Below are 23,679 nucleotides of genomic sequence, written 5' to 3'. Positions count from 1 at the left end.
ACCCAAACCAAGGCCCAGGATCAAACTGCAGCAAGGCATGTGCCCTTGGCTGGAATCAAACCTGGGACTCATTGATCTACGGGCCCACGCTCTAACTGCTGAGCCAAACTGGCCAGGGCTAATTAATTATTGATAATTAATAATAGCTGACTTGAATTTATCAGACATTGCCTACACTCTTATCTTCTTTTTATTTACTTATTTTTTGAGCCATTATTGTCCAGCTTGAAAGTATTTATTGGATCCACTTTAATTGATTTAGAGGATTTAAGAATGTTGATTGTAGGCATACCCTGCATTTGGTCCTTCCCAGAGGCTGTTATTTTTTTTTTTTTAATTTTTTATTTTATTTTTTGTTACAGATATTTTACCTTTTTTACCCCATTGGCACCCCCCTCTCCACCCCACCCCCGCCCCGTCCCCGGCTTAGTTGTCCATGTCCATTGATCATGCATACATGCATATAAGTTCTGTGGTTTATCTCTTCCAACCCCCCCTCCCCCCCCCCCCCCCCACACACACACACATCCTCTTCTGAGGGATGTCAGTCTGTGCCCTACTTCCATGTTTCTGGGTCTACTGTATTCCTCAGACTGTTATGTTCATTATATTTCGTATATAAGTGAGATCATGTGGTATTTGTCTTTTTCTGCTTGGCTTATTTCACTTAGGATAATACTTTCCAGGTCCCTCCATGTCGTCTCAAAGGATAAGAGATCTTTCTTTCTTACCGCTGCATAGTACTCCATTGTGTATATGTACCACAACTTTTTTATCCATTCATCTACTGATAGACACTTGGGCTGTTTCCAGATCGTAGCTATTGTAAATAGTGCTGCTATGAACATGGGGGTACATATATTCTTCCTGATTGGTGTTTCAGGCTTCTTAGGGTATATTCTTAGAAGTGGGATCACTGGGTCAAATGGAAGTTCAATTTTTAATTTTTTGAGGTAACACCATATTGTTTTCCACAGCGACTGCACCAGTCTGCATTCCCACCAGCAGTGTATTAGAGGCCCCTTTTCTCCACACCCTCGCCAACACTTGTTGTTTGATGATTTGTTGATGGTGGCCATTCTGACAGGTGTGAGGTGATACCTCATTGTTGTTTTAATTTGCATCTCTCTGATGATTAGTGATGTTGAGCATTTCTTCATATGTCTCTTGGCCATTTGTATGTCCTGTTTGGAGAGGTGTCTATTCAGCTCCTCTGCCCATTTTTTAATTGGGTTCTTTGTCTTCCTTTTGTGGAGTTGTATGAGCACTCTATATATATATGAAATTAACCCCTTATCTGATACATCATTGGAAATGATGTTTTCCCATACAGTGGGTTGCCTTTCCATTTTGATGATTGTTTCTTTTGCTGTGCAGAAGCTTTTTAGTTTGATGTAGTCCCATGTGTTCATTTTTTCCTTTGTTTCTGTTGCCTTAGGTGATGTGTCAGTGAAAATTCTGCTCCGTATGATGTCCGAAATTTTGTTGCCTATATTTTCTTCTAGAGTTTTTATGGATTCACGGGTCACATTTAAGTCTTTTATCCATTTCGAGTTTATTTTTGTGTATGGTGTAAGTTGATGGTCTAGTTTCACTTTTTTGCATGTAGCTGTCCAATTTCCCCAACACCATTTATTAAAGAGGCTGTCTTTACTCCACTGTATGCTCTTGCCACCTTTGTCAAATATTAATTGAGCGTATTACTTTGGGTCCATTTCTGGGTTTTCAGTTCTGTTCCACTGGTCTATATGCCTGTTCTTGTGCCAGTACCAGGCTGTTTTGGTTACAGTTGCTTTGTAGTATAACCTGATATCTGGTATTGTGATCCCACCTACTTTGTTCTTCTTTTTCAAGATTGCTGTGGCTATTCGGGGTCTTTTTTGGTTCCATATGAACTTTTGAAGTATTTGTTCTAGTCCTATGAAATATGTCGTTGGTATTTTGATGGAGATTGCATTGAATCTATAGATTACTTTGTGTAGTATGGACATTTTAATGATGTTAATTCTTCCAATCCATGAACAAGGTATGTGCTTCCACTTTTTTATATCTTCCTCTATTTCTTTTTTCAATGACCTGTAGTTTTCTGCAAATAGGTCCTTTACTTCTTTGGTTAAGTTTATTCCTAGGTATCGTAATTTTTTTGGCCCGATGGTAAATGGGATTTTTTTTTCAGTTTCTCTTTCTGTGAGTTCATCATCGGTGTACAAGAATGCCGTCGATTTCTTGACGTTAATTTTGTATCCTGCTACTTTTCCAAATTCGTTTATTAAGTCTAGTAGATTTTTGATGAAGTCTTTAGGGTTTTCTATGTATAATATCATGTCATCTGCAAATAATGATAGTTTCACTTCATCCTTTCCAATTTGGATCCCTTTTATTTTTTCTTCATGTCTGATTTCTGTGGCTAAGACTTCCAGTACAATGTTAAATAAGAGTGGCGAAAGTGGACATCCCTGTCTTGTTCCTGTTCTTAATGGAAATGTTTTTAGTTTCTGTCCATTGAGTATGATGTTGACTGTAGGTCTTTCATATATGGCCTTTATTATGTTGAGATATGATCCCTCTATTCCCACATTGCTGAGCGTTTTTTTAGAAATGGATGCTGGATTTTGTCAAATGCTTTTTCAGCATCTATTGATATGATCATGTGGTTTTTATTCTTCATTTTGTTTATGTGGTGTATCACGTTTATTGATTTGCGAATATTGTACCAGCCTTGCATCCCTGGAATGAATCCCACTTGGTCATGGTGAATAATTTTTTTGATGTATTTCTGGATCCAATTTGTTAATATTTTGTTCAGGATTTTGGTGTCTATGTTCATCAAGGATATTGGCCTGTAGTTTTCTTTCTTCGTAGTGTCTTTTTCTGGTTTTGGAATTAGAATTATGCTGGCCTCATAGAACATGTTTGGAAGTCTTCCTTCTTCTTGAATTTTTTGAAATAGTTTGAGGAGAATGGGTGTTAGTTTTTTTTTTAATGTTCGGTAAAACTCCCCCGTGAAGCCATCTGGGCCTGGGCTTTTGTTTGCTTGGAGAGTCTTGATTACCTCTTCAATTTCCTTAGTTGTTATTGGTCTGTTCAAGTTTTCTATCTCTTCCGGGTCGTTTTCGGAGTCTGTGTGTTTCTAGAAATTTGTCCATTTCGTTTAGATTGTCGAATTTGTTGCCATATGGTTGTTCATAGTAGTTGTTAACGATCTTTTGTGTTTCTGTGGTTTTGGTTGTTACTTCTCCTCTTTCATTTCTGATTTTGTGTATTTGGGTTCTCTCTCTTTGTTTCTTGGTGAGTCTAGCTAAGGGTCCATCAATCTTGTTTATTTTTTCAAAAAACCAGCTCTTTGTTTCATTGATCCTTTGAATTGTTTTTTTTGGTGTCTATGTCATTTATTCCTGCTCTGATCTTTACTCTTTCCTTCCTTCTACTTGCTCTGGGGTTTTCTTTTTGTTTGCTTTCTAATTCTTTAAGTTGTGAGGTTAGACAGTCAATTAGAAATTTTTCTTGTTTTTTTGAGGTAGGCCTGTAGTGCTATGAACTTCCCTCTCAGAACTGCTTTCATTGCATCCCATAGATGTTGTGTTATTGTGTGTTCATTTTCATTGGTTTCCAGGAAGTTTTTAATTTCTTCCTTGATCTCCTCGGTGACCCATTCATTGTTTAATAACATGCTATTTAGCCTCCATGTGTTGAAATGTCTTTGCATGTTCTTGTTGCAATTGATTTCTAGTTTCATGCCATTGTGATCTGAGAAGATGCTTGATATGATTTCAATCTTCTTGATCTTGTAGAGATTTAGTTTGTGTCCTATCATGTGGTCTATGTTTGAGAATGTCCCATGTGCACTTGAGAAGAATGTGTATTCTGTAGTTTTGGGGTGTAATTCTCTGTAGATATCTATTAAATCCATTTGGTCTAGTGCTTCATTTAGAGTCTCTGTTTCCTTGCTAATTTTTTGCCTAGTGGATCTATCCAGTGCTGTCAACGGGGTGTTGAAGTCCCCTGCTATGATTGTATTGTTATCGATTTCTCCTTGGAAGTCCTCCAGAAGATTTTTAATATATTTTGGTGCTCCTATATTGGGTGCATATATGTTTATCAAGGTTATATCTTCTTGTTGGATAGATCCTTTCAATATTATGTAGTGGCCTTCTTTGTCTCTAGCTATGGTCTTCGTTTTGAAATCTATTTTATCAGATATGAGAATTGCTACCCCAGCTTTTTTTTCCTTTCTGTTTGCTTGGAAGATTTTTCTCCATCCCTTTACTTTCTATCTATGTGAGTCTTTTGTTGGGAGGTGGGTCTCTTGTAAACAACATATAGATGAGTCATGCTTTCTTATCCAATCAACTACTCTGTCTTTTTATGGGAGCATTCAATCCATTTACATTTAAGGTGATTATTGATATGTATTTATTTATTGCCATTTTTGTTTAGTGTGGTTCCATTTTTCTTCCCATTTCTACTGCTAATTACAGCAGTCCTTTTAACATTTCTTGCAGTGCTGGTTTGGTGCTAATGTTTTCCCGTAGCCTTTTTTTTGTCTGGGAAGCTCTTTATTTGACTTTCTATTTTGAATGATAGCCTAGCTGGGTAGAGTAGTCTTGGATTCAGATTTTTGTTTTTCATGACTTTGATTACTTCATGCCATTCTCTTCTGGCCTGTAGTGTTTCTTGTGAGAAGTCAGCTGAGAGCCTTATGGGGTTTCCTTTGTAGGTAACCTGTTGCTTATCTCTTGCTGCTTTTAGGATTCTCTCTTTGTCTTTAATTTGTGGCATTTTAATTACTATGTGTCTTGGTGTGGGCCTGTTTGGGTTCTTCTTACTTGGGACTCTCTGTGCTTCTTGAACTTGAATGCCTTTTTCCTTCACCAAATTAGGGAAGTTTTCTGTCACTATTTTTTTGAATATATTCTCTATCCCTTGCTCATTTTCTTCTTCTTCGGGGACTCCTATGATGCGAATATTATTACGTTTCCAGTTGTCCCACAGTTCTCTTAAGCTGTCTTCCTGTTTTTTAATTGTTTTTTCCTTTTGTTTTTCTGATTGGTTGATTTTTTCTACCCTGTCTTCTAATTCACTGATCAGGTCCTCAGCTTCCTCTACTGTTCTTTTTAAACCTTCCAATGTGTTTTTCATTTCTGATATGTCATTTTTTTATCTCTTCTTGATGGTTTTTAATTTCCAGTTGGCTTATTTTCAGTGTCTCTATGTCCTTACTCATGCTGTTCAGCTTCCTCAAGATCATGGCTCTGAATTCTAGCTCTGTTAACATGCCTAATTGCTCCACATTGGTCTCATTTTTAGTGGAGATCTCTTGCTCTTTCATTTGGCTTCTGTTTCTGTGTTTCACCATTTTGGCTATCACTGTGGGCTTTGGAGCCTGTCAAGTTTTCCCTGAGGGTGTTGGTGTTCTGCTGTTTGTGGCTCCCTCTCTTATGTTTAGATGAGCGAGGGAGGACCCACGTTACACACCAGTGTTAAGTCTTACTTTCCTGGTTAAAGTTGCCATCCCAGGAAAGGTACTGTTATCCTCTAGCTTTTTGCCTGAGGCTAGCAGTCCAGGTTACTTGAAGAGTTTTGGGTTGTCAGTTGATTGAAAAACTCCCTCAGGTGCTCAGCACAAGGAGCTTTCACGAGGGTAGGGCAGATGCTGGTTGTTAGTGAGCCTCAATTAACACTTCAATGGCCCACAGGGTGGGGTTGGATCTCCGAGGGAGGGGCTGCTGCCTCTCCTCAGAGCCCTGGGAAGGAGCAATGTGGTCACCGTCCTGGGTGGCTGCACTCAACCAAAGCTCTGAGCGCCCTTCAGATCCCGAGTGTCCCGACACAGTTCCAGTCCAGTCCGCCCTCCCTCTGCCGGAGCCCAAGGTGAGTGGCTGTGGCTGTTTTAGCCTCTGTCCCGGCTGCGATGTGGGGCCGCCGGGGAGTGTACCCCGAGGGCGCCGCTCCCAGCTGAGGCCGCTGCTGAGCTGCCGGCTCCCAGCCCTGTCTCGCGCCATTCGCAAGCCTACCGGGATGGAGTCAGTGTCCCTCGTTACATGGTCCTCGCAAGCTGTTTTTCTGTTGCTTTTTCCCGTCGATTTGTCTGTGTTCTAGTTGTAATTCCAGTTTGGTTCTGGGAGACGGTCTGTGTCGCTCCTTTCACTCCGCCGCCATTTTTCGATCTTCTCCAGAGGCTGAGTTTTAATTGAACTTCTTTTCATGTCCTCTGCAGTTTCATTATTTATCTGTTAGAGATGAGGAAATAGTTGCATCTTCCAATCCCAATATTTTTGGCCGTGGTTATGTCTTTAAATTACTACCTGCTAACTGGCCAATTCTTTTCTGAGTTCATCTCTTTTATAGAACCTTGTCAGATATAGCCAATACCAATCAATTCATGATATCAACATTTTGTTTTCTCTTTACCTCTAGCTACAAGTTCATTTAGTACATTATTTGCCTTTGCAAGTTATTGCAAGAAAACTTTAAGTAAAATATTCACCACTACATTACATGAATAAACATCTTTTCCAGCCTCCAATATCTATTTTCACTGCTCACTACCTAACCCCATAAATAGTGATATATATATATATATATATATATATATATACATTTTAAAAAAAAATTTTTTATCCTCACCCAAGTACATCTTCAGATAGATCTGGAGGGAGAGAGGGAGAAAGAAAGAGAGAAACATCGATGTGAGAGAGACACATCAAGTGGTTGCCACCCACACGACCCCAACCATGGCCGGGGACAAACTGCCACCGAGGTACGTGCCCTTAGTCGGAACCGAACCCAGGACTCTCTGGTCTGTGGGCCAATGCTCTAACCACTGAGACAAACTGGCCAGGGCGATTTTTTAATATTGTTGTTTTAGAAGTATTCTTTCTACTATAGCATATTTTTGCATTAATTAACCTGGGCTAAGCTGTATTGCAGTAACAGATGAACCAAAAGCTCAGTGGCCAACACAGAACATGTGTCTTTCACATTACATGCCCATTGTGGATAAACTTTGGCTTGACTTTACCATATTTGCACTAATTACCCTTAAACCTTGGCCAGAACTTGGCCGAGTCTAATGTGTTTGGGTCACACTTTCTTGTGTTCTATATTTTATAGATACTGCCTCAAAATTCCCCAGCCATTTTGTTCATTAAGTTTCTCTGCTCCTGCTTCTCTCCCCAGCCCCCTTAACTGCTGGATGTTATATGGATGCCATGCCTTTTTATTTCACTTAAAAATCTTGCTTATGCACATGAGGGTAGCTTTGTCCATATTTTATATTATTTTGTCCCAATATTCAGGAGGACATCTGTAATGTTTTCAACAATAAAGATTTTTTAAAAAGAATAAGAAGAAAAGAAAGAAAAAGGGGAATCTGTAATAAATCTGACCAAAATAACCTCGTAGGGCGATCTGATCACAAATTCCTAACTGGGTAGGTTGTGGTGGGAGCCCCAGGCCTATAAAAAAAGGTTTATCTTTGCCTTAAGCAAGGCCTGCCCATTGTTCTTGTGCATCTAGATAGCCTACCCTTGAAATGCCACAGTAGTCTTCTTTTTTAGACCCCTGGGAGGCTTAACCAGGGAGCACTAATTTTTTTAACTGTCTTGTACCTTGCTTTCTCCCACCTTTATGCAGTCTTCCTTATTTTTTCTCCTGCATTCCAAATGTACAAAAGAAACTGCAAAATTGTCACTTTCTGGAGCATTTGAGATTTCGCTTCCAAGTTCATTGTCAGTTTGGCTCAAATAACTCATGAAAATATTTCTTACCGTTGACAAACTCTAGAACTCATGGGCTTTTAGTGAGTATTCTCTCTCTCTGACACACACACACACACACACACACACACACACACTCCAGATTATTTTTAATCTCTGGTGGAAAATGAAGGTAGTTAAAGGTAAACTATTACTCTTCAGAAGGACATTTATTACAAACTGTAAAAAGACTATTCCTGTTTATATTGAAAACAAATTGACCCCAAAAACTTCAAAATGCAATAGCATAAATGTGAAAGATGTTTTTTTCATGTAATTTGCTATTTCAAAGTTTATTCAGGGGCTTGTGTTATTTTCTCTTTTTTTTTTTTATCCTCACCTGAGGACATTTTTTGTTCAGGTAGAGTGGGAGGGAGAGAGGAAGAGAGAGAAAGAGAGAAATATCGATGTGAAAGGGACAAATCGAGTGGCTGCCACCCGCACGACCAACCAGGGCCAGGGACAAACTGCAACCGAGGTACGTGCCCTTAGCGGGAACCGAACCCTGGTCTCTCTGGACCGCAGGCCGATGCTCTAACCGCTGAGCCAAACCAGCCAGGGCTATTTTCTTTTTTTTTTTTTAAATCCCCATTACAATGTTTTCTTCTACATAGTCAAGGCTATAGCACTATTCACTATCATATCTGCATTCTAATCTGATGGGAAAAATGAAAGAGAAGTCATAGCAATAGCTTTCCTTTTAATCAGTGACATGAAATTTGCATACCATAGTGCTATACACATTCTGATAGCAAGAATTTAGTCACATGGCTATGACTTACTGCAAAGGAGACTGGGAAATATAGTCTTTAGTTGGGCAGCTATGTGCCCACATAAAAACCTGTTTTGTGGTGGTAAAGGGTGGCTATATTTGTCATCTAAGAAACATCCAAACTTGTAGCTAATTTTTCTAACAGTTTATTTGGGCCAGACTGATGACATACGCCAGGGAACAAGATCCCTAATGTAACAGTTTTGTAGCTTCTTTTATGCATTTGAAATTAAGAACGGAACAAGGAAGATTACATGGAAGTGGGAGAAAGAAAGGTGGGGACTGGAGTACAGGAAAGTTTAGTTGATAAGAGTATGCACTCTCTTGAGGGTGGTCACAGTTTATTTCGAAGCTCTGTTAACCAGATGCACAGAAATAATGGACAAGTCTTGCTTAATTAAGGTAAAGGTAACCTTTTAGCAAAGATGTTGTATATCTGGGGCATGACCACTCACCATGATGTGCCTCATTAGAAGTTTATGATCAGATCACCCCGTGAGGTTACTTTCCAAAGAACCACTTTTTTTTTTTTTTTATTGACAGATTTTAGGATATAACCATTAGTCTAAAATACCTTTTATACCAGATAGACTTATATCTCAAAGGACCCAAATATAATACAGATATATCTAAAATATGGTAATTTTTGTGTCTTATTTTCCATCAGTTGTTATGGGAGAAGATCAGGGAGTTCCTGGATTTCTGGTTTGATTCTGTGAAAATTTCTCTCTTAATGGCTGTGATTCTTTTACTAGTGACAAAAAATAATCAAGGAATAGTTCTGTGTATGTAATATATCGGTGTTAAAATAAAAGTTTTTCTTAAACTAAGAAGGCCGATAGTTTATTTGTCTAGTCAGATACGTACATTCCCTGATTTTCCTGCATTCAACCAGAGTGGATCAGGAATTAAATTGGTTCAGCATAATATAGAGCAGGTCATGGATACTAGGGCCCCTACAAAAGAGGTCACAGTAACCCTATCTAAGAGGTTGAAAGTCTCCCACTGGAAAGTATCCACAGGGACAGGTAGTGGTTGTACCCTCTGTGTGTACTTTCTCAATTGGTATCTTTTCTCTGTGTCTGTCCTGCTGTTTTCTATGATAGTGGACAGTTGTGAACCCACCTTTCTGGTGGACAAGGTACCCTGGTTGTTGAAGCATCAGTAAGTCACTAGGGCTTCTTGATGATGAAGGGTTGGGCACACACATTAACTTTTTTCTCTACTTTAAACTCTCATTAAAAGAACAATGACACAATAATGAAACCTAACATGACACACAGAATGAAAGAGGCAATGACAGCTCTATATTTTTTGGAAGCTGAAAAGATCCAAGGAAAATGAATCCTAAAATTAGAATTCATATGATATATATGAGAGAGAAGAGAGCCTCTTTATATATACAAACACAGTCACATTCACACACACATGTGCATAGACACCCCAAAGGCTCAGGAAATTATAATATCAAGTATTCCTAAAAATGGTGGTAAATTTAAGGTAGAACTAAAAATCGGAGCATGGTTGATTGTCCCTTTAAGAACCATGAAATCCCTCTGTCTGTTCCTCAATTCTGTATAGCCAAGTGAATGTCCCTTCTTTCACCCTGGCAGAAACACAAAATGTAATACCTGGAGAAGATGAAACTGAGGGTCTCTAGACTAGGAAGAAAAGGTGGAGTTGTACTAAACAATGGGATTTAGAGAATATTTATCCATGCTGAGCCCTACTTTTCTCCCCCTACCTGGCTTCCAGAATGCTGTCAGCCAGTCCTGTATGCCAATGGCATAGAAGATCATCCTATGAAGAATCCATTGACATGCAGTGCTGTCCAGTGAAATGACCCAACCAGATCATACTGTAGTGAAGCTCAGTCAATGAACAGTATTTGCCAAGAGCTTATCATCTGCTTCCATATGAGCTGACAACCAGGAACCACCAAATATAGGAAAGCTAAAGATGAACAAAAAAATGTTAGAAGAAACAGACAGAAGTCATGGAGAGGAAGACTTGCAAAAGCTGTCATTAATACCCTCAGAGAGACAAAGCCCTGATAGACACTACTTTGGCTGTGTTCTTCCGTGTTGAGTGATGAGTTACCAGGGCAACCTATAGACAAACTTGTAGCCCATGATTCCTGTGTAGACCAAATCCTCAGTTTTGGCAATCCCTGCACAAACCACCTCAATTCCATTCCCAGGGTTTCTTCCTGTCTCTGTGTCTGTCCTACTGAGGGCCTTCTACACAGTTAAGTTACTCATATACTTAGAGGGAGCTGAGGGAAGGTTGTTTATGTGAAGTGTGGATGGAACTTGAGTGAGTGATTGGGACTGCTGATGAGATTCCCATCAGCTCCCAAATGCTTTCCTTCTCTGAACATAAATGAAATTCTGATAAATGAACATTAATCTTTCAGAGAGATAGGGTTTTAATGTCCATATGCATTTAAAGGTTCACAGATTTATTTTAAATGGATTTTGAAAAGGGTAAGGTTGAAAAATATATGATGATACTTTTTAGGTTGAAATGTGTTTTCTTTCATTAATTTCAGTTTTATTTTCAGGGTGACCGTGGACTTCCTGGTTTTCCTGGGCTTCATGGAATGCCAGGATCAAAGGTTGAAGAAATCTGGTCTTTTTAAATTCAGCAATGCCATATATTATTTCAAATTTCAAACTTTGTATTATAAATAAATGCCCATATATATATTAAAGTATGTTAAAGTACATGGTTAGTTTAAGATTAATATCATAGTTCACACAAAACTTTTTAAAATTTCTTTAACATTTCCAGTCATAAATATTAAAGTATTTAAAAATTGATGAGCAAGTTTTACTACATAGAAATTCTCTTAACTTTAAGTCCAATATTATAGACCCTGTTATAGTATCAGCTGTTCTTATTTTTCCTTTTTTAAAGCACATTCTTTTTTTATTTTCCTTTATTGATTCTAGAGAGAAAGGAAGGGAGAGGGAGAGAGAGAGAGAAACATCGATGAGAGAGAATATTCATTGGCTGCTTCCTGCATGCCCTCACTGGGGATTTGGCCCTCAACCTGGGCATGTGCCCTGACCGGTATTGAACCAGCGATCTCTTGGTGCATGCATGGGTCGATGCTCACCCACTGAGCCACACCGGCTGGGCTCCTTGTTTTTCTTTATAAAGCCTGGAAAATAGGACTTTTGTAACCACAGTTTAAAATATTTTATTTTGATGTTGGCATATTAAATTATTGTTTATTTTTTTTCTTTAATCTCTGAGGAAAATATTCATATAGCTCCAAAATTCAATATTTGTATTTTGTCTTCTAGGGTGAAATGGGCCCCAAAGGAGATAAAGGATCACCTGGATTTTATGGCAAAAAGGGAAGTATGGATCACAAAACAAAATATCCAAATAAACTTGTAATATAAAGGAAATAGAACACTTAAATTTTAGTCCCAGCCTACTGTTAGAGCAATTAGTTTTATTCACATATCTGGGGGGATTTATTAAAAACAATGAAAAAATAACTGGTGACTGTTATGCATGGTATTCTGTAAAAATACGTTGTCTTATTGATCATTTTGAACTTTAAAATAATTACAGGGAGAAACTCCTTGGAAGTGGTAGCTGTTTCACAGCATGTCCACTGAGAATTGATTTATGGGCCTTCCTGTTTCTTCACCTTGAAGGAAGATCATGTCCTCTTACATTTAAAATTCTCATTGCCATTTTACTTTTTCCATGGTGTGGCTTCTGCATTTCGATGCTTGTAATCGTTCTGCATCCATCCACAGTTTCAATGTCTTATGTTCTATCCACTGGCCTGGTAAAATAATCCTCTGCCAATAAATTGCAGAGCCAAACGGAAGCTCTAGTTCCATGAATTCTGTCGCTACATAATGAGGTCGATGTAGTTTCTTAAGTTAGAATTGGAAGTTTAAAAGATTATTGTAAGGGTTGTTTTATTAAGTGTTCTTTTTAAATTCAGGGTGCAAAAGGCGAAAAGGGCAACGCTGGTTTCCCTGGCCTTCCTGGACGTGCTGTGAGTTTGACGGAAAAAGTTCTTGCATGTTTTGCTTTGCTTTGCATAGAAATTATCTTGCAGTATATATATATTTTAAATTATTGCAAAAATATATTAAAATATATGTATTTCTTTTTCAGGGAGAACCAGGACGACATGGAAAGGATGGATTAATGGGTAGTCCTGGTTACAAGGTATTTACAAAAACAACAAAAAAGATTTCTGTAATTTATGTATGAACATTAGAAAAATATACCAGTATTAGACTTCTTTACATATAACATTGGTGTACAATTAGTGAGCTAAAAGTTGTTTTACTGTCATTTAAAAATGATACTAAATTTTTTTTGAGTTTGCTGTGAATTCTTATGTGTGAGAAATAATATTTCAGGATATTAAAATCTTGATGTCTTTGAAAAGCCATTCAGATGGGTTTGTTTGTTTCTTAGAGGCATAACTTCTTAGCTCTGTTTCCTAACGGATTAAGGTTTCAGTACAATAGAATGGTTTTTAGTATATTTACCGAGTTATGTAAACTTCACTAGAATCTAATTTTAAAACATTTTTATCACCTTGTAAAGAAACCCTATACCCATCGCAGTCACTCCCTATTTCTACCCAAGCCATTAGTCCTCCATTTCCATCTTCTGCAACCTCTGATCTCCTTTCTGTCTCTGTTTGCCTACTCTGAACATAAAAAGAATCATACAATATGTGGTCTTTCATGCCTTATCTCTTTCACTTACCGTAATGTTTTCCAGGTTCATCTATGTCTTGGCCCGTATCAGTACTTTATTCCTTTTTATTGCTGATAATGTTTCATTGTATGAATATGTCACTATTTATTTATTTATCCATTAATTGATGGACATTTGAGCTATTTATATTATTTGGCTATTATACATAGTGCTGTTATGAATATTTGAGTACAAGTGTTTGTGAGGATGTGTGGTTTCATTTCTCCTGGGTACATTACCAGTAGTGGAGCTGCTGGAACATAGAACTGTGTTTAACATTTTGAGGTCAATTTACTCTTAAGTTCATGCCACCCTTCATATTTAACCTTGGTTTTGTCTCCCATTTTCTAACTAGTATGGACCTCCTAAAAACAATTACGATTATTCTTTCTCATTTGTTTGTAATTGTTTTACTGGAATAATTTGTGATTTTAAAAAATCCTATTTGTTACAAAAACAAACAAACAAACAAACAAACAAAAAACACACACTTTTTTTTAGGGCAGTTTCTAAATACACACCCCCTCCCCCGCCATCACCTTCTCACATCAGAGTGCTACATTTGATACGATTGATGAACCTACTCTGACACATATTTATCACGCAAAGCCAAAAGTTTATATTAAGGTTCACTTTTGATATTCTATAGTATCATCCATAATGGTTTTACTGCCATAAAAATCCTCTGAGCTCTGCCTGTTTATCCTTCCCTCCCATCAACTCCTGGAATAGCTGATCTTTTTCTGTCTCTGTATTTGTGCCTTTTCTAGAATGCCACATAGTTGGAATCACACTGTATGTAGCCTTTTTAGATTGGTCTCTTTCACTTAGTAATATGCATTTAAGGGTCCTCCATGTCTTTTCATGACTTGATAGCTCATTTCTTTTTAGCACTGAGTGATATTACTTTGACTGAATATTTTACAATTCATATATTTTGGGGGGAATCTTTGGATATTGAATCATACCTAATTTTTCTCTGACCTTTTTAAAATCTATTATCACCACCTGCCCACAATTTTTTTTAGAAAAGTTTCCTACAGATAGTTGAATTACATAAATATATGAATATTTATTTCTATAATATACTTTAACCACTGAGAAGTAAATCATGGACACTCTACATTTCTCTCCTAAATATTTAATCATGTATCTTCTCAGAAGTCTTTAAATTCCATTGACACCAAAAAATTTAATATCAATACAGTATTTTCTAATACTGAGCCCATATGCAAATTTTTCCAGTTTTCCCCAAAATGTCCCAAATAGTTATTTTCTTTTTACCTGGATACAATCAAGATTTGTGTGTGTGTGTGTGTGTGTATATATATATATATTTTTTTTTTCTAGTGTCTATTAGTCAGAGTTTTCCAGAGAAACAAGCCAGAGTTTTTCAAGAAACGATAGGTTGTGTGTGTATTTGTGTGTGTGTGTGTGTGTACACATATAGATAGATAGATAGATAGATAGATAGATAGATAGATAGATAGATAGATACAGATGGAGAGAGACAGACACAAAGACATTGAGATTGATTGTTTCATTTTAATGTATTGTGGAGGCTGGTAAGTCCAAAATATTCAGGGCAGCCTGGCAGGCAGGAGATCCAGAGAAGGGTTGATGTTACAGATTCAGTCCAAAGGTTATCTGAAGACAGGATTCTTTCTGCCTCAAGGATGTCTCCATCATTTTTCCTTCAACCTATTGGATAAATTCCACCCACATTATGGAGGATAACCTATTTTACTCAAAGTTTACTGATTTAGACATTAGTTACATCTTTAAAAACTCCTTCAGAGCACTATCTAGACTGGTATTTGACCAAATATCTGAGCACTGTGGCCTAGTCCCATAAAATTAACACATAATCTTATTTTGTTGACACAAAATTGACTATCACAGATGGTATGACTCTTTACTTTTTTAATTTAAAAGGGACCCTTTTTAGCCTTGGCTGGTTTGACTCAGCAGTTAGAGCTTTGGCCCATGGACCAATGAGTCACGGGTTTGATTCCAGTCAAGGGCAAGTACCTCGGTTTGTCCCTGGCCCTGGTTGAGGTCGTGCAGGAGGCCACCAGTCGATGTGTCCCTCTCATATCAATGTTTCTCTCCTTCTCCCTTCCTCCCATCTATATGAAGATAAATGAAAATATATCCTCTGCTGAGAATTAAAATAATGATAAATAAATAAGAGTGACCCTTTTTATTGTATCCATATTAAAGAAATTTTCTGATTGTTTCTTTATGATTGAATTCAGGGTAAACATTTTGAAAAATACAATATAGGTGATGTTTTATGCTTTCTATTACATTCCATTAGTAGGCACATAATATCTGCCCTATTGGTAATAATAAATTTGATCACGTGATTAAGAAAGTGGAAATAGCTGTGTATGTAGGCATATGTATGTGTTGGTGTTTATTTTTTTCATGGCATATCTTTAATTTATTAAGGTCCTAGTAAATGTCTAAAATTTTAAACAATCTCCTTTATAACGGTGTAGCATATATTTTGTTACTTTCCCCAAGTATTTAACATTGTGGATACTATTGTAAATAGTATCATTTTATAGCTTTATGAAAGTACAGTTTATGTATAAATAAAATTCACTCATTTTGTGCATCTCCCACCAAATTCAAGTTTTAGAATTTCTGTAACCCCAAAGTGTTCTCTTATTCTCCTTGGCAGTTAATGACTAATTCTACCCCGTGGCCCTAGGCAACTGCTGCTCTGCTTTCTGTCACTATTTATACAACTGTTACACTTTCAACGAAATGTGATCATGCAATATTTACTCATATGGATACATGACAGTTATTCTTTTCATTTATCAATTGATGAACATTTGACTTGTATTTGATAGTTATGAATTATGTTGACATGAATATTCTTATAGACATCTGAATTGGATATGTTTTAATTTTTCTTGGGTTGATAACCTAGAATGCTGGGTTGTATGATGAGTGTATATTTACTTCTTAACAAACTACCTAACTATTTTCCAAGCAGTTGCATATTTTTCTATTTCTGTCAGAAATGCATAGAAATTCCAGTTTTTCCAAATCCTGCCAGTACTTAGTATTATCACCCTTTTTATATTTTAGTCATTTTAGTTGATAGGTAATGGTACATCATTAGTTTTCATTTCACTGATGACTGATGGTGTTGACATCTTTTTATGGCCTTGTTGGCCATTTGTGTATCTTCTGTTGTGAAGAGTCTATTCAAACGTTTGATCATTTGAATATTTTGGGGGTGTTTGTCTTACTAATTAGTTGTAAAAGTTCTTAATATATTTGGATATAAATTTTTCATCAGATATATACTTACAAATATTTTCTCCCAGTCTTTGGATTACCATTTTATTTTCTGAATGGTGTCTTTCAGTAGGAAAATGTTTTTAATCTGGATGATGTCCAATTCTTAAATTTTTTTTTGTTAATCATACTGTTTGTATACTATTTAAGAATCTTTACCTAACTTAAGGTCACAAGATTTTTTTCTGTCTTTTCTTCTGAAAGAAAAAGAAAACTTTCCTCTAGACTCTTATATTTAGAACATTATATTTTCTGAACATTTTCTAAATTGACGTCATCTTAGGTTATAAATTTAGGTCTATGATCCATTTTGAATTAATTTCTGTGTATGTTGGTGTGAGGCAAAAGTCAAGTTTAATTTTTTTTCCCATATGGAGATCCAGTTATTCTAGCATCATTTATTGAAAAAGCTACAGTTTCCCATTAAATTAAGAAGGCCATTTTTGCCAAATATCAATTGATCAGTATCAGTAAGGATCTGTTTTGGGGTTCTTGTTTCTGTTTCAATAATCTATACCTCTATCCTTCCTCAACAACACAATGTCTTGCTTACCATAGCTTTAAAATAAGTCTTGAAATCACGTAGTGTAAATACTCTAAATTTGTTTTTATGCTTTTAAATTGTAGTGGAAATGCTAGCTAGGTTCATATAAATCCTGTATAAGCTTTAGTATCAGCTTGAAATTTTTATATAAAAGCTTACTGATGTTTGTGAAATAAATTTTTTAGTTTGGAATAATTTAGGTATACAGAAAGTTGTAGATACAGTAGAGAGTTTCTTTATATGCTTTACCCAATGTCTCCTCATGTTAACATTATGTTACTATGGTACATTTATCAAAATTAAGAAATCAACATTGGCAAATTGCTATAAACTGAACTCAATACTTTATATGAATTTCATTCGTTTATTTATTTATTTATTTATTTTTACTACTGTCCTTTGTCACATCTTCTTAGTCTTCTTAAGTCTCCCTTGATCTGTGATAACTTATCATTCTTTTCTTGTTTTTCACGACTTTGAGTTTGAAGAGCATTGGTCAGGTATTTTGCAGACTATCACCCAGTTTGGGTTTGTTTGATGTTTTCTTCATAATTAGACAAGGATTATGGTCTCTTGGGGCAGGGAGGGGGGAGAGGATCTTAAAACTTGGTATTTTGTTCCACTTCTGTAAGATTTCTTTAAATCAGCAATGTTTTGTAGTTTGCAGTGTACAGATCTTGTATGTCTTTTGTTAAATTCATACACAAGAACTTTATTTTTTCATACTCTTGAATAGGTTTAGTACAAATTTCTTTTTGGTTTGGTTTTTACTAGTACATGAAAATACACAATTAGTTTTGGTATCTAGATCATAGGCCTTATACCCTGCAATATTGCTGAACTCATTTATTGGTTCCTGCAACTTTCTTTATAAATATCTTAGGGTTTCTTGCAGAGATCATAATATTCTCTGCAAATAATGACAGTTTTCTTTTTCTATATTAATTTATGTGACTTTATTTATTTTAATAGTTTTATTGCACTGACCAGGCCTTGCAATGCATATATTGAATAGAAATTGTGAGAGCGTACATTCTTGCCTTCTTTCTGACTTTACGAAGAACACCGGTTTTTCACCTGTAAGTGTTGGTTTTATGTAGAAATACTTCATCAGGTTGAGGACATTCTTTTTTATTCCCAGTCTCTTCAGAGGTTTTCCTCTTTTTAATTATGATTAGGTATTGAATTTTGTCAAAACCTTTTTCTGTACTTGAGTTAATTCTATGGTTTTTCTCCCTCATTTCCTTAAAATAATTTATAACAATTGATTTTGTATGTTACACTAAACTTGCATTATTGGGATAAATGCAGCTGGTCATCTTATAGTATTCTTTTTATATATTTCTAGGTTTAACTTGGAAGCATTTTATTAAGGACGTTTGTGTCTATTGGCATGAGTGGTATTGGTCAGTAGTTCACTTGTGGTATTTTTGTATAGCTTTGGTGTTAAGGTAGTATAGCTTCTATATTCTGGAAGTATTTGTGTAGAATTAGTATCATTTCTTCCTTATTTGTTTGGTAGAATTCTAGGGAAACCATGTGGACTGGGGCTTTGTAGGTGTGAGGAACATTTTAATTACTAATTAATTTCCTTTTCTAAACATAAGGGTGTTTAGATATTTTTTCTTCTTGTGTAAGTTTTGCTAATTTGTACCTTTCAAGGAATTTGTCCATTGCCTTTTATTTTCAAATTTGTTGGCATAGTTTGTTTATAATAATATATTATTTGTTTTTTTAATATACGATTTATAATAATATTTTATATTTCATTCTTGATATTATATTTTGTAATACTAATTTTTTATTGGTATTTACAATTGAAATTAAGATAAAAACAAAAAACAAAAAAGCCCTGGCCAGTTTGCTCAGGGGTTAGAGTGTCGGCCTGCGGTCCAGAGAGACCCGGGTTCGGTTTCCGCTAAGGGCATGTACCTTGGTTGCAGTTTGTCCCCGGCCCTGGTTGGTCGTGTGGGTGGCAGCCACTCGATGTGTCCCTTTCACGTAGATGTTTCTCTCTCTCTCTCTTCCTCTCCCTCCCTCCCACTCTGTCTGAACAAAAAATGGAAAAATGTCCTCAGGTGAGGATAAAAAAAAAAAATACAATTGAAATTAAGCACTAGGGAATTTTTACTCATTTTCCCCCCTGCAATCTGGGTCTGGTGCTTTTTTTGTTGAGTAGTTCTTTTATAACTTTCTCTTATTTTTTATATGAAATTTTCTGCGTAAGCATTCTAGCTCTCATAGGGTAAACAGTAATAGTAAATGCCATTTTCTTGAAAATTAACCATTTCATCTAGATTTTTCAGGTGTAAATTCCTTTCATGACCTTAAAAATTATATGCATTTCAGTGATTATTTTACCTTTGTCATTACTTACTTTGAATATTTTCTTTTTCAAAATTTTTTATTGTATAAATTTCTGGATCCTCTACTACGCTGGTTTTTATTCAAAGACCGAACATTGTAATTTAATTATTGACTTCATTGATTTTTCTAGTTTTTAAAAAGCTTATATTTATACAAGTTCTTTTCTTCTTTTTATTCCCAACATTTTTTTCCTAGTCCTTACAATTGCAAATTTAATTAACTTTTTATTCTCTTACTATTTTTTGTTCTAGGTAAATTATAAATATTTTGATTATGGCTTTAATTATATTCCCTTGATTTTAATGTGTAATGTTTACATTAACATTTTTTTTTAGAAATCCTGCAATTTTGGTTTTATTTTCATTTTTAAAAGAGTTGTTTAAAAGTTTAAACATTTTTTTTTTATATTGAAAGGCCTTTAATTGTGATTCTGTTACCAGTTCCTGGTTTTATTGCACTATATCAGAGAATGTTATTTGTATAATTTCTTCTTTATAGGATTTATCAAATTTTTTCTTTGACTTATTATATGTTCAATTTTCAGGAATGTTTCCTGTGCATATGAGAAGGTAAATCTCTATTTTGAGAATGTGAAACTCAGTATACATTTGTAAGATTTACTTCATAGAATATCTTGTTTAGATCTTCTATATACTTACTTTTGGTTTCTTTGGCCTGTCTGGGACAGGGTGGTATGTTAGTGTCCTGTTAGTGGATTTTCCTGTTTGTCCTTCCAGCTTCTGTTTCCGGAAGGTGGTTTTTATTTATTTATTTATTCATTCATTCATTCATTCATTCATTCATTCATTCATTCATTCATTTATTTGTTGCATAGATATTCATAACTGTTACCTCTTTGTTTTTAATTGTGGCTTTAGCATTATGAAATGTCATTTTTATCTCCTTTATCATTATTTAGCTTGAATTCTACATTGTGTTATATCAGGATTATATTCCTCCTTTCTGTTGTTTTTATTTGCTTGCTAAACCTTTGCCTATCTTTCTATTGTGTTAGCTTTAGCTTCTGGAATCACTTTGTTTTATTAGTTATTTTCTCATATCAAGCATAGAGTTAATCGTTGCTTTTTAAAGCAATCTGAAATATTTTTCTTTTAGGAGATTAATTGATCTTTTTGTTCATAGGCTGACAGATTTGGCCTTTGTTATAATACTTATGTTATAGTTTTGTTATATTTACTATATTCATTAAGTTATATTTACTATGCTTCTTTCTTCATGTGGTCTGTTGTTTTATCTTTTTTACTTTTATGTTCTTTGGGATTTAAATATCTATATTTATCTATCTATCTATCTATTTGTTTTGAATCCTAGGTATCTCCCCCACCCCCACTGAATTTTATTGAGATAATTGACATACAACACTGTGTAAGTTTAAGGTGGACAGCATAACGATTTGACTTACATATATTGTGGAATGATTACCACAGTGTTTAGTTAACATCTATCATATAGATACAAAAAGAAAAAAGAAAAGAAAAAAATTTTTTCTTGTGATGAGAACTCTTAGGATTTATTGTCTTAATGATTTCCAAGTATACCATGTAGCAGTACTAACTATTTATGGTCTAATAATACCTTTAGTAGTCTATAAAAACACTTCAGGATTCCCTTAGTCCCCCTTTACTCTTAGGCATCTAATCTTTGTTTTGTTAGCTGTAAATGATACCCTGTTATCTATGTTGCAATTAATGAACTTACTCTACTTTCCCCTTTCCATTCTCCTTATTTGTTTAATCATATAACTTCTGCTTTTTAAAATCATATAATATTTATAAACTATTTTTTCTGCTCTTTCCTTGCCTTTATTTCAGACCCCAAATTAAATATATTTGGTGTTCAGCCCCAGCCCTTTGACCACAGTCATAATTTGAGTCTGATGAAAAGTCTCCTATAGTACGACTATATTCCTTAGAAAGAGCTTGTGAATATAGTATTCTCTGAATTCTTATATTGTAACATATTCTTTTATATTCTTGTTACTTCAATGACAACTTGGCTAAATATAAAACCATTATCTCACTATTTTTCCTTGAATTTCTTTGAAACACTGCTCTATTACTGTTATGTTTGTGACTGACATCAACCTAATTGTCTTTCCCTCGTACGGAATCCCAGAGAATTATTTTTTAAAAAAATACTTAATGTTTAAAGTCTAATAGCATAATTTATGTATCAGAATTAAGAATTTCATTTATCCCCAAATCCTTTCAATACGTAGATTCAGGGCTTCTTTTAATTCTGGAATGTTCTCTTGCATTTTAGTTATAAATAGAACTTTTTTTACATTGTTTTGGGTTATAGATATGTTGAGACTTCTCTGACTGTCTTCTGTCTCTGTCACTTTCTGATCCTTTTTATCTTTTTTAAAATGTAATTTTTATGGGTTATGTTTAGTTTCCTCATCAAAACATTTCTTTTTAAAATCCTCACCAAGGATATGTTTTTTATTGATTTTAGAGAGAGAGGAAGGGGGGTAGAGTGAGAAAGAGAGAAACATCTATCACTTAACTCCCGTATGAACCCCAACCAAGGATCGAACCCAAAACCTAGATGTGTGCCCTGACTGGTGATCGAACTCACAACCTTTTTCACGTATGGGACGATGCTCCGATCAACTGAGCCACTGGCCAGGACTCTCTTCAGTGCTGTTTTAGATTTAAAATTAAATCTATTTCTTTTTGGTGTTTAGTAATTTAGTCAGATGATTTTGTTTTTTCAATTTCTTTCCTGAATTAATTTAATTTGTATTATATATATAAACATATATGTATATATATATGTGTGTGTGTGTATGCGTGCGCACCTGCATATATATGTGTGTGTGTGTATATATATGTGTATATATATAATAATCTGAAAATGCTTGCATAATGTTAATTTAGGTTACAATGCTTTTTTAGGATTTTCTTCTGCTTTGTTTATTTTTATGAGGAAAATTTACTGAAATGTTTTGATTCTCATTTTCTAATTTTTCTTTTAGTAGTTTTGTTTGGGTATCATCTGCCAGTTCCTCTGCAGTTTAAAATGTCATATATATTTAGACTTGTAATAGTAGGCAGGGTGTGTCTCCTCTTTTATGTGTAGTGAAGTTAGAAGTGTCTTTAAACAATGGAATTACTTACTGGGAAGGGTTTACTCTATCTTCTGTTGAGGGGTGGAGAAGTGAGAAGTGAGACGTGTTCATTTAAGATTCTTGCGGCACATCCAAGAATAGATGCCCAGTAAGTAGTGAGATCTAGACACAGAGCTCCAGCTCATTCAGAGTGGGGAGCAGTGGGATACCAAACAGAGCTGGAAGGATGTCTTAGGCTGTGATGAGGGACATCTGTTTCACTGTAAAAAAAAAAAAAAAAAAATGCAAAATCAGGTAAGTGTATTGGTTTGGTGGCAGGATGTTTGACTGGTTTTCTCAAAAGAAGTGGGAGTTGTCACCTATTGAGAGATGGGACAAAAGGCAATTTTTGTTGATTGGATAACTTTTTAATATATCTGTGTGGAAAATATGGCAGAGAGGAGACCAAGGAACATAGAAACTGCATTGAAGTCTAGTTGAAGCTGGAAGATACAATCTGTGTGACTACTATACCATTTGTCCTCTCCTGTGTCTACACTTAGAAGCCCAACTATGGATCTGAGCAGGCTTTCAGTTATTTACTCGGTATTGGGGTTTGCATAAGCAAGGGAAGCCGATGAGCAGGGAGGTAAAGGGGTAAGAATTTTGTTAGAGAGCAACTGAAATATTGAAACATGATCTTTAAACTGGATATGAAAATAAGTGAACACAGGAGAGGACAGATTATAATAAAGGACATAATTTATTAGATACTTACTACCTGCCTGGCTCTTTCCCCAGCACTATATATGAATTTTCTCATTAATATTATAAATCAATATGAATTATAAGTGAAAAAATTTTACCCTTTTGCAGTTGAGGAAACTAAGCAATGGAGAAATGAAGTAATTTGCTCAAGATTATGTAGCCATAATTTAATAACCAATGAAAATTTCTTTCACCAAATTGCTGAAAAACCATTATACCCAAATTATCTTTTCCGAATATAGGAAATGATTAAACTGTTGACTGTCCTGTTTTTATGCATTGAAACTAGATTAAAATATTGACCTTATTTTTTAAAATACCTATTTTGCCTATA

General features: G+C 35.3%; 1 protein-coding gene across 2 annotated transcripts in view; it reads left to right on the top strand.

Annotated features, from left to right (window-relative positions):
* COL21A1 (collagen type XXI alpha 1 chain) overlaps positions 1-23,679 on the top strand; it is a 125,497-nt gene that overhangs the window by 58,260 nt on the left and 43,558 nt on the right. For both annotated transcript variants that reach the window (XM_036249009.1, XM_036249010.1), the window contains 4 exons: positions 11,093-11,146; positions 11,841-11,892; positions 12,501-12,556; positions 12,679-12,732. In XM_036249009.1, the coding sequence (XP_036104902.1) occupies positions 11,093-11,146; positions 11,841-11,892; positions 12,501-12,556; positions 12,679-12,732 (216 nt within the window). The remainder of the gene's footprint in view (positions 1-11,092; positions 11,147-11,840; positions 11,893-12,500; positions 12,557-12,678; positions 12,733-23,679) is intronic.

This window comes from Molossus molossus, unplaced genomic scaffold (assembly GCF_014108415.1).
Source record: "Molossus molossus isolate mMolMol1 unplaced genomic scaffold, mMolMol1.p scaffold_m16_p_8, whole genome shotgun sequence".
Classification (NCBI taxonomy): Eukaryota; Metazoa; Chordata; class Mammalia; order Chiroptera; family Molossidae; genus Molossus; species Molossus molossus.
The sequence above is the reverse complement of the archived record's forward strand: the minus strand, read 5'-3'. Positions and strand labels throughout refer to the sequence as shown.